Raw genomic sequence first — 12,307 nt, forward strand, 5'->3', positions numbered from 1 at the left:
ATTTTATGAGATAAAATTATGACATAGGTTTATTCTTAAGTAGATTCTATTTTTTGTTGAGGAAATACACACACACACACACACACACACACACACACACAGAGCTTACCTTTGCAAAAACATAGATAGTGCTTGGATTATATTAAAATGCAGAACAGAAAGTTTTGTGTATCATTGAGATTAGTCAGGAAATAATTCTTAGAGGAATTAGTAAAAGGAAATAGTTGGGGAGTAAGCAGAGATGACATTTGTCTCTAAAGCTTGTGAAAAGGATTGTTTTAAAGTAATCAAATTTATTTCAATAGGATTCTTTTCTGTAGAAAACAGCAGTTTAAATCTTTGGACTCTTGCATTCACTTACACAAATTCTGCATCTTGAGGGAAAGCATCATTTGTTCTGAGGGCAGGTTACACTTATTTTCTCCTTCAGGTGAGCGCTGGTGAAAATAGCATGTGAATTTACCAGTTAAATGGCAAAGTGACTGCTGGGAGCAGATGCCATGTTGTCATTTTTCTTTTGACTGAGGTAGCTACATCTATAGCTATAATCCAGTGTCTTCCTCATTCCATTTCAAAAAAAGCAGAGACAGGCGTGATGGTTTTGTATACCTTGAATCCCAGCACAGAAGCAGGTAGATCTCTGAGTTTAAGGCTAATCTGATTGATCTATAGACCTAGTTCCAGGACAGCCAAGGCTACACAGAGAAACCCTCTCTCGGAAACAAAACCAAACAAAACATCACTTATTTGAAGTGTTCAAAATTAACTTATGCCAAAGAAAATATTTTCTCTTTTATGTAGAAAGTTTGGAATTTGCTTAATTGCAATAGTCTTCCGGTTATTTTTTGAACCTTTTTGTTGGTTATTTATAATAAATAAAAAAAACACATGTAACTCTTACCTGGAAATGCTGTTGGACAGTTAGGTGCTGAGTATAATGAATATTAAATGGAAGAACAGCTATGACATGAGAACACCACCTTGATATCACAGCAGACGTCCCAGCCATACAGCATGCTGAGTGGGGACTAATGTTCATGTGACTGCTGACCACTGGGAGTTCCAGTTTCATGAAGTACATGTCTGTATCTTGTGTGTGTCTCTCTCTCTCGTTAGATTTCTGTCTTTCTTTTTCCTTCCTTCCTTCCTATCTGTCTTTTTTTGGTTTTTCAAGACAGGGTTTCTCTATATAATAGCCCTGGCTGCCCTGAAACTCTCTTTGTAGACCAGGCTGGCCTCGAACTCACAGCTATCTGCCTTCTGAGTGCTGGGATTAAAGGCTGCGTCACCATGCCTGGCTTCTGTCTTTTTCTTGTTTTTTGTTTGTTTGGTTGGTTTTGGTTTTTTGTTTGTTTGTTTTTTGAGACAGGGTTTCTCTGTGTATCCCTGGCTATCCTGGACTCGCTTTGTAGACCAGGCTGGCCTCGAACTCACAGTGATCCGCCTGCCTCTGCCTCCCGAGTGCTAGGATTAAAGGCGTGCGTCACCACGCCCGGCTTCTGTCTTTTTCTTAATGGCTTTTTAAAACTTTTCCTAATTATTGTAGAATATATATTTAAGTAGATTTTATTTTTGTTCACATTTGTATGTGTCTGTTTGAGAGTGTGTGTTTCTGTCTGCAGATGCCTCTAAAGGCCAGAGGAGGATGTTAGATCCTTTGGAGCTAGAGTTAATAGCAGTTGTGAGCCACCTGGCAACCTCTAACCTGCTTTCTAAAAAACCTATCCTTGATATTTCAAAAAAGAATGATATAAAGTGTGGCCTTCTGTGTTTGACACCTTTAGCATGTGTTCAAGGCTCACCCAGCATCACAGCAAGTAATAATGCACGTGAACATTTATAACTAGAATATTTGTGTTCTCAACCAGTGAAGTCTAGACAAATAATTCCCAAACCCCAGAACACTCCAAGTTCTGGTCTCAAGCATTTTGGCTAAGGGCTTTTGAATCTGTACTTCATCCCTTTTAACTACTGGATACTGTTCCATTGTGTGGGCATTACCACATTTTGCTACTACTGTTGTTTCTTGGGGACACTCCTGCTGTGAGCATTCTTGTTCAAGCACTTGTCTGCATATGCATCAGCTCTTTTGGGATACTGGAAAGAATGAGACTGCTTGATTATAGGGGATGTTTATGTTGTTGGCATAAGCCAGAGTCCCTAGCTTCTGCTCCACCATTGTGTATTTCCACCAACATGATAATAAGGTTATGGGTTTATGTTTTTGTTTTTTCCGAGAATTGCAGTTTTTCTTTACTTTTTTAGGCTTTATTTTTTATTTGTATTGTTGTGTTTCTCTGTTTGTATGCTTTCTGTGTGTGGTAGCCTCAGAAGCCAGGAAGAGTGTCAGAACCCTGGAGCCGGAGTACAAGAATGGCCTTTAAAAATAATCTAGACTTTTTGTGTATTTTTACTTTATATGTATAGGTGTTTTACCTGCATGTTGTGTCTATCACATGTTTGCAGTGCCCTTAGAGACCAGAAGAGGACACTGAGCAGAAGAGGGCATTGAGTTTTTTGAAACTGCAGTCAGCTGCCAAGTGATGACAAGGAATCAAACCCAGATCGTGTGGATGAGCTGCCAGCACTTTTTTTTTTTTCTGTCACTTTCTGTTGATTTTTGACACAGGATTTCTCTGTGTAGCTTTGGCTGGCCTGGATTCACTTTATAAACCAAGCTGACTTCAAACTAACAGAGATAGCCTGATTCAGCCTACTGAGTGCTGGGATTACAGGCATGTGCCACTGCATCTGTCGGGCTATTATTATTATTATTATTATTATTATTATTATTATTATTATTATTATTATTAATTTTTTGAGACAAGGTTTCTCTGTGTAGCCTTGACTGTCCTGGACTCACTTTGTAGACCAGGCTGGCCTCGAACTCATAGTGGTCCACCTGCCTCTGCTTCCCAAGTGCTGGGATTAAAGGCATGTGCTACCACCTCCTGGCCCTTACTATTTTTTTTTTTAAAGACAGGGTTTCACTAAGTTGCTCTGGCTGCCTGGGACTCATTATGTAGCCCCAGACCTAGAGATCTGCCTGCTTTTATAGATTAAAAAAATATATTTATTTATTTATTATTAAATATACAGTGCTCTGCCTGCATGTATACCTGTAGGCCATAAGAGGGCATCTGATGACATTATAGATGGTTGTGAGCCACCATATGGTTTCTGGGAATTGAACTCAGGACCTTGGGAAGACCAGTCAGTGTTCCTAACTTCTGAGCCATCTCTTCAGCCCCCTAGATATTTTATCTTTTCAAATATATATATCTTATCCAAGATTTTAATAGACATAAAGTATTTCATGACTCCAACAAATTTGTTCTTTAAGGACCATGTATTGACTGCTGGAGTAGCTTTATGTGTTCCCTTTTTATCTCCTACACTTTACAAAAAGTCAAGGATAGAACTCTAAATTGTCTTGATGTTGGCATATTTCTGCACATGTTACCCCAACATCAGAGTAGTGTTATTTGCTTCACATGCTCAAATTTGAGGGAAAGTTTGTCCTTCGATATATTGAAATCTGAACTCTAGAATGTCCTTCACTGTGATTACAAGAAAACCTGAACCAAACAACCTTTCAAAGGAAGAACTGTTTGTGGAAACAGTGATTGAGGAGATTTCAGGTCTGTTGCTTATGAGCCTGTGATGAGGCACAGTGCAGAGCCCATGCGGAGCAAAGCTCCTCATTTTATGGCAGCCAGAAAGCAGAGGGAGAACTGAGGTTAGGGTCTCACCATCTCCTTCCAGGTCAGACCCCCAAGATCTTTCTGTGAGGGTGCACAACCTCCCAGTAGTGCTCAGGCTGCTATGGGCACTTGAGATCCAAACCACAATACCTGGACTCTAAAATAAATGAAAATTGTTGAGCTAGGACTGGCCCTGAAGACTTTTCTTGGGTCTAGCTTATCACCAGTGGTGCTGGTTTGGGATGCTGCTAGGATTTCCATTTCAGCCATGTCACTTGGTGGTCGTTGGACAACAAATTATTTAAATTTTGTTCTTTCAGTCTATAAATACTGACAACTTACTAAATATGTTTCAACTAGTGATTACAGAGAATGTGTTGTTAATATAGTTGAAAGTTGCAGTGGAATTAGCCCCCAAATTCCTGTAGGCCACTGAAGTGAAGAGGAAATCAAGTGTTTGTAATATCGCAAAGGTCTGGGGGGCGGGGCGGATCAGGCCTTCTTCTTCCAGCTAAGAAGCCACCTCAGACTAGTAAAATGCTGGTGCCACAGGGATCATGCCATGGAATGTGGAGTATTGCAGTGTGAAGGTCTGCTATGGGTTTGCATGGAGCCTACATACATGGTACAAAAAGAAAAACAGTGGCTCTGCCTTCCAAATTTTATTTCTACTTACCATACCACTTCCATACCTTGCTCTCAAGAGTGTCTGGAAATTCAGTAGGGGTGGGGGGAGAGTGGTAGTGGTGGTGGTAACTGTGTGTGTGTGTGTGTGTGTGTGTGTGTGTGTGTGTGTGTGTTTTAGCAAGTGCGTGTGTGATTGCATACCCACCTGTCACAATGAGAGTATGGCATTGGGATTAGGGTCATAGTTTGGAACTAGGAAATCCAGTTTAGATTCTGGTTCTGGGTCTAGCTGCATCCTTAACAGTAAAAAAAAATGTTGTCTCTCCGAAAGCTGGAGAAATGATGTCTTCTGTGCAAGAGGGTTCAGAGATAGCCGACGGATGTAGAAACACACGTATATATAAAGCAGTTGGCATGTGCCCAAGAAATTTTTGCTGCCATTATAATTATTCATCTTTGCATCTCATTGTCATGCAACAATATGTAGACACCTTTGTTGGGACAGAATTGCACATGATGCACACGAACAGTTGTTGGAAAGTCTCCTGTATAAAAGCGGTAATGCCAGGTTTAGTGGCGCACGCCTTTAATCCCAGCACTCGGGAGGCAGAGGCAGGCAGATTGCTGTGAGTTTGAGGCCAGCCTGGTCTACAGAGTGAGTCCAGGACAGCCAAGACTACACAGAGAAACCCTGTCTTGAAAAACCAAAAAAAAAAAAAAGAAAAGAAAAAAAGAAAAGAAAAGAAAAGAAAGAAAGAAAGGTGGTAGTGCCTGTCTTTTCCTCTGTGACCGTAAAGAAGGAGGCCTTCATAGACTGGACTAGGTGAGATGTTAGTTTTAAACAATATAGTGTGTTTTGTCAAAGGTTCACCTTAAAGAGACTAATGAAGGATATTTACTGGCTAGTTAATAAGATGACCTCAGATTACTGTTGGTGGTATTTACAGTGATACTTAGTTAACAAGTCCATGAATTTGAGTTTTTCTCTAAGAAATCTCTCTTTTTTTTTTCTGTTTTTTTTTTTTTTCTGTTTTTGTTTTGTTTGCTTTGAGACAGGGTTTCTCTGTGTTGCCCTGGCTGTCCTGGAACTTTCTCTGTAGACCAGGCTGGCCTTGAAATCAGAGATCTTGCTGGAATCAAAGGTGTGCACCACCACTCACAGGGAGTAAAGGAATCTCTTAACTGATGAGAGCATCAAGTCTAACAGTCTAGCACACAGTCTCAAGGGGGTGCTGATTCTTTATTTGTGCTTGTGAGAAGTTTATGAAGAATACACGCCTAAAGGCTGCTTGGACTTGTCTCATTGGTTATCTGTTGTCCCTGTCCCTTCACAGAACACATACGATCTAACCAGGCATTGCCTGTGCCTATGTACCTGTCTGCCATGCTGAGACCTTAGGGAAGGGAGAAGTTGTGTTTACTTTCCTTGTCCTTCATGCCCAGGTAGTGCCTAGAAGGAACTGCTCTGTAAATGTTTGTTCAGTGACTGTGTATGGTGGCTGTAGGTCAGCCCTGACAAAAGTCACTCCACAGTGACTAAGCTAGGACAAGAAAGAGGTAGGGAGATGGTGAAATAGAGGTAGAAATTATTTCATTCTTTGAAGAGAGACCCACTTTGTTCCTTAATGCATCCTGAAAGTCTGTCAAAGAATTCAACAATGTGCTATATTAAGTTGTAAAAAGTTACACTCACTTGTTTATTGGGGAAGAGCATGTTTAGCATGTGTGTGCAGGTCAGGAAAACAGCATGTAGGAGTCCATTCTCTCCTTCCTGGTGACGTCCGAGGACTGAACTGAGGTCGTCAGGCTTAGCAGCAAGGGCCTTCACCAGACTCCTACTTTAACCTTACTCCTACTTTAACCTTACTCCTAAAGTAGCAAAGGCGCAAGCTGTGTGGGACAGTAGATATTGTAGTTGTTTCTCTTCTGGGCTAAGCCGTCCTTGGATCAGCTTCCACATCTTATTGCCACTAAAGCCAGTAGGACTTAGGTAAAGGGTCGAGAGAAGTTAAATTTAGCCTGAGTCCCTCTATTGCCCCTGTGTTCCACTGTGTTAGACCTGACATCTCTCACTGTATCTCTTTCTCTTTGCTGCTGTCTCCCATCTCTCAGGTATTTGCTGTCCACTCCTGCCTCTGTAAGGAAATACTTGACCATGACGTTCTCTGTTGGGAGATTTGAACTCACTCCTTTCTTAATCATGCATAACAGACTAAGCAGTTGCCTATGGTTAGCTTAGGAGTGGTGAAGCTCTGCCGTGCTGTAGCCAGCAACCCTTTTTCTAGCTTGGCTTTTGGTAACCTTCCTGGTATCTGAAGAACTAGGACGGTTGTTTTGATTTTGTTGTTTTCTTTTATTCCATGTTGATATAGCTAAAACATTATTATTTTTTGTTGCTAATAAAAATTTGCCTGTGAGGAAATAGTTCCTTAAGGTATCTAAAATTCATACTTGAGCCAGGGGTGGTGGTGCATGCCTTTAATCCCAGCATTCAGAAGGCAGAGGCAGGTGGATCACCGTGAGTTCAAGGCCAGCCTGGTCTACAAAGTGAGTCTAGGACAGCCAAGGCTACGCAGAGAGACCTTGTCTCTGGAAAAAAAAAGTTCATACTTAAACATTAATGTACAGCATTTAGAAGACAGTTGAATGAAACTTTAAAATAACTGAGCAGAATCAAAAAGAATTTTTCAAATGTGAAAGGCACAGCACCATCTCCCTCATAATAATTTCTTCTAATATTTCCCATCTCCATAGGGCAGAAAATATCCGAGAGTACTGTGTCTAGAATCTGGTGAGATGGCTCAGTGCAGAAGGCACTTGTCATGCAAGCCTAGAGACCATTGAACCCATTTAAGGTGTTTGGAGAGAACCAACTCCAAGAAGCTGTCTTCTGCCCTCCACAAATTCTGTGGCACACACACCACTTGTATGCATATGTGCACATGCATGTATACACATTAATAATAAAAGTAAAAAAAATTTTAAAGATTTATTTATTGTATACAGTGTTTTTGTCTGCATGTATGTTTGTGCACCAGAAGAGGGCACTAGATCTCACTATAGATGGTTGTGAGCCACCATGTGGTTGCTGGGAATTGAACTCGGGACCTTTGGAAGAACAGTCAGTGCTCTTAACCTCTGAGCCATCTCTCCAGCCCCCAAAAGTAAAATTTTTAAAAAAGAACTGAGATGATCAGTACTTCAGTTTCAGTAGAAGAGGTCAGGAACTGGGGGTGTGGCACAGTTGATAGAGGGCTCACCTGACATGCACAAGAGCCCTTAGTTCAGTCCCACCCCACTTAAACTGGGCATGCTGTAATCTCACACTTATGAAAGCAGGATCGAGGTCATCATTGGCTACATGATCAGTTTGAGACCTGTCTGGGCTACATGAGGCTGTGTCTCCAAAACAACAAAATGAGTTGGTATTGTTACTCTTGTCAGTGTGAGGGTGGAAGTCTACTTATTTATTTTATTTTTTTAAGTTTCCTTTGGGAAATAAATACATGGTGAATAATAGCCAAAGTAAAATATTTAGTTAGAATTTGAGTATCTCTGTCCCTTTTACTCAGCTGGTATTCTTGATGGAAGCGAGACCATCAAAGGGAAGAAGTTTTAAAATAGGATGAGTTCCTTGCCTGCAAATGTCTGTGCGTAAGTTCAGAGTGCATTTGTTTTCCTGGAATTGGAGTTATAGATAGTTTTAAATTCTGGGAATTAGATAGTTTTAAATTCTGGGAATTGCCTTGGGTCCTTGCAAAAATAGCAAATGCTGAGCCATCTCTCCAGCCCCAATATTCTTTTTTCCCCCCAATATTCTTTATTTTCTTGGAAAAATGATAGAGATGATAGGATGTGAGGTGGCTTATTTTGCCTTAAGGAAAAGGTAAATGTTAGAAAGAGTTATGAGAGAACAGTCTGGTTTTCGTATTCAAAGAGTCCTTTCCAGTTCTCTGGGACTATCTAAATAGATGATAACTATAGGGAGGCTAGGCACTTCAAAGTCCTAGTCAATACGGCTACTTTAGAATTTTTAGTCTTTTTAGTATGAACTATGTGGCTTCAAAAATATTTTTGATAGGTTTACTTAACAGTTAACATAGTTTGATAACAAGCTCAGTCAAGTGCCAGTTAAGGTAAAGCACACTTGTGTTTTCTTTCTGTTTGTTTTTTTTTTTTAATCTGTTGTTGTTGTTGTTGTTGGGGTATTTGATTTTGATCCTTGAGCATATGCAAAGGACAAAAAAAATTTTATTTTAGAAATTTTTTTCTTTGCTACTGGGAGTATAATGGTTTTTCTGGCATCTTCCCCTACATTATTATTGGAGGGGCAGGTGGGAGGATAGTTTTTCCCAGATTGTTAGGAAGGGAAACTATTTAATCGCAGAGTTATATGATAGGGTTATATTTTACGGGTCTAGCCTCAAGTTAAATCTGTTAGTTCTACCTTTGTGCGTTTTACTTATTGACATAATGAAATACAGGCCAAACATCCAAGCTAAACAACATTTACCTGATCAAAAAGACTTCAAATAAATATAGAGTTAATGGTTCCTTAAATATTTTCGGGGAAGAGAGGCAAGGTGGTTTCAAGACAGGGTTACTCTGTAGCCTTGGCTATCCCAGACTGTCTCTGTAGAGCAGGCTAGCCTCGAACTCACAGTGATCCACCTGCCTCTGCCTCCCACGTGCAGGGATTAAAGGCGTGTGCCACCACACCCAGCTAAATGGTTTTTAATGTCAGTTAATTAAATTTGACTGATTGACATCATTCTGAGGTATGAAGAGAAATATTGTAAAACTTTTCTTTAGGTACATCAGTTAACTTTATTCTGTTTCACTATTTGTTGGCAGGACTTTGTGTCATTGTATCAGGATTTTGAAAACTTTTATACAAGGAACCTCTACATGAGGATCAGAGACAACTGGAATCGCCCTATCTGTAGTGTGCCTGGAGCCAGGGTGGATGTCATGGAGAGACAATCCCACGACTACAACTGGTCATTCAAGTGAGTGGTGTCAAAGCAAATGTAGCAGCTGAAGGTGCAGTATGATTTTCTGGGAACCAATGGGCAATACTGTTCATTGTTCTTAGAATATTTTTTGGAGGGAGCCCTGGGATTTAAACCTTACACATACTGGGCAAGTGCTGTACCCATAGCCCCCACTGAAGTTTAAAATATTTTTCTGTTTCATTTTATTCTCCATCTGTCTGCCTGTCTGCCTGTCTGTCTGTCTGTCTGTCTGTCTGTCTGTCTGTCTCTCTCTCTCTCTCTCTCTCTCTCTCTCTCTCTCTCTCTCTCTTTTGTTCATTGGCTTTTTCGAGACAGAGTTTCTCTGTGTAACAGCGATCCTCCTGCCTCTGCCTCCTCTGCTGGGATTACAGGCATGCACCACCATGCCCAGCCTGTTGATTGGGTTTTTTTTTTGAGACAGGATTCCTCCATGTAGTCTTGGGCTGTCCTGGGCTGCTCTGTAGACCAGTCTGGCCTTGAACTCAGACTCAACTGCCTCTGCCTCCTGAATGCTGAGATTAAAGACATGAGCTACCAAGCTTGGCTCTCATTTTATTCTTTTCTCTCTCTCTCTCTCTCATTTTATTCTTTATTGGATTGTAAATTCATACTATTTATTTATTTTCCTGTTTTTTTAGATAGACTCTCATTATGCTGCCTAAGTTGGCCTCGAATTTACAATTCCTCTGCCTCATCTTCCTTACAGGCTTAGGAGAGGCAGGTTGAAAAATCTCTTGTTCAACCAGGTGTCAGGACAAGACACTTCTCTCTTATACTATGTTTTCAAAAGAAAAATCCTGTGTATATCTGAATTGATTGTTAGATATTTTAATTAGGATAAATGACTTACGGATAAATGGAGCCTTAAAAAAACAAACTAATATTTTTCATAAATGTACTAGTTTGAAAAATGGTTTATATCCTTAAATTTTTATTATTTAGATTGCATGAATATTATATGCCATCTTTTTTTTTTTTTTGAGGGTAAATAATGTAAATAACTTGATAGTTCCCAGGAACAGCTAACCTTGGCCCTTGTGTAAATCCACTAGATCACAGAGCCTTCCCTCTGCAGAGGTGCCCATTGCTTTCACCCTGGTTTTTGTCATGCTCCCTTTGTCAGAATTGTCCCTTCAGGTGTTTTATGGAGATGTGTGTGTACTGCACAGGTAGTTAATGATATGTAAATAGATCCTATGTCATAAATTATGCTTTTGTTCTTTTTATTTGCTAATGTGCTGGTAACATGTTGCCTACATGTGAATTCAGTACAAGTTCATTGTTTGTAGTGGCTAATAGTATTCTGCAGTATAGAAGTTCCAGCTCCAGCCACCTGTAAGTCCCAGATCGTAGGCACTGAAAGCTTCAGCACTTACTTCTCCTTGGGTTGATGGGGAACCATCAGCCTTGGCTGGTTCGTGGACCATGATGTGCACTCTGACTGAGCTCCCATCATAGGGAATGTCACAGGTTTCTTCACTTCTGTGCATGGTGCTTCCTGTTCTGTTATCCGTGTGTGTCACAGTTAAGTATGTGTATGCTTATGTCATTGAAACACAGGTACACTGGGAATATAATTAAAGGTGTTATAAACATGGGCTCCTACAACTATCTTGGATTTGCGAGGAACACTGGATCATGTCAGGAAGCAGCTGCCAAAGTTCTCAAGGGGTATGGAGCTGGAGTGTGCAGCACTCGCCAGGAGATTGGTAAGTGTGAGCTCAGGAGTAATACTCGCACAGTGCTAGAGTAACAAATACACAGACACTTGGCCTTTTGCCTTAGCTCAGGTCCAGCAGATACTTTCTTTTATATTTTGAGATGGTTTCCAACATGTGTTTCATGTACATAATGTTCATAGTGAAGTTTTTTATTTGTTTCTGTGTTGGATTTTTTTGAGGGAGGAGGCGGGTTTGTTTTTCAAGACAGCTTCTCTGTATCCTTGCCTGTCCTGGACAGCCAAGACCAGGCTGGCCTTGAACTCACAAAGATCGCCCCTGCCCCTGCCTCTTGAAGAGTGGTGGGACTAATGGCATGCTCTACCACGCTTAGCTCTATTGGATTTTATTGACTTGTAAATCTTAGAAGTGCCACTTATTCCATGGGTACTATAAGAGACAATGTGCTATCATACTGGCAAACTACGGCTGATAATAACCCTGAATTCTTGTAAAGCACTTGGAACCTTTGAACAGACTCAGTAAATGTAAACTACTGCTGTAAGTCTGTAAAATGAGAAGGACTAGCAATATTTTTTGTTGTTGTTGTTGTTTTTTGTTTGTTTGTTTGTTTTGTTTTTGTTTTTGTTTTTCGAGACAGGGTCTTTGGCTGTCTTGGACTCACTTTGTAGATCAGGCTGTCCTCAAATTCACAATGACTCACCTGCCTCTGCCTCCCAAAGAGTACTGGGATTAAAGGCATGCACCACCACACCTGTCTCAATTTTTTTTTAAGGTTTATTTATTTTATGTAGATGAGTGCTCTATCTGCATGTACACTTGCAGGCCCAAAGAAGTCATTAGATCCCATTATAGATGGCTGTGAGTCTCCATGTGGTTGTTGGGAATTGAACTCAGGACCTCTGAAAGAATAGCGAGTCCTCTGAGCCATCTCTCCAGCCTAGGATTAGTGATCTTATGTAAAGAATTTTCTTCTTTCTTCTTCTTCTTCTTCTTCTTCTTCTTCTTCTTCTTCTTCTTCTTCTTCTTCTTCTTCTTCTTCTCTCTCTCTCTCTCTCTCTCTCTCTCTCTTTTTTCTTTTTTCTTTTTTGGTTTTTCGAGACAGGGTTTCTCTGTGTAGCCCTGACTGTCCTGGACTCGCTTTTTAGACCAGGCTGGCCTTGAATTTACAGAGATCCTCCTGCCTCTGCCTCCCGAGTGCTGGGATTAAAGGTGTGTGCCACCATGCCCAGCTGCGGTCTCCTCCTCCTTCTTTTTTCTTCTTCCTCTTCTTCTTGTAGAG

General features: G+C 40.6%; 1 protein-coding gene across 1 annotated transcript in view; it reads left to right on the plus strand.

Annotated features, from left to right (window-relative positions):
• SPTLC2 (serine palmitoyltransferase long chain base subunit 2) overlaps positions 1 to 12,307 on the plus strand; it is an 88,256-nt gene that overhangs the window by 21,928 nt on the left and 54,021 nt on the right. Inside the window, exons 3-4 of the mRNA XM_084793199.1 lie at positions 9,186 to 9,340; positions 10,907 to 11,055. Of these exons, the coding sequence (XP_084649325.1) occupies positions 9,186 to 9,340; positions 10,907 to 11,055 (304 nt within the window). The remainder of the gene's footprint in view (positions 1 to 9,185; positions 9,341 to 10,906; positions 11,056 to 12,307) is intronic.

The sequence above is a fragment of the Acomys minous genome (assembly GCF_964271855.1).
Source record: "Acomys minous genome assembly, chromosome: 8".
Classification (NCBI taxonomy): domain Eukaryota; kingdom Metazoa; phylum Chordata; class Mammalia; order Rodentia; family Muridae; genus Acomys; species Acomys minous.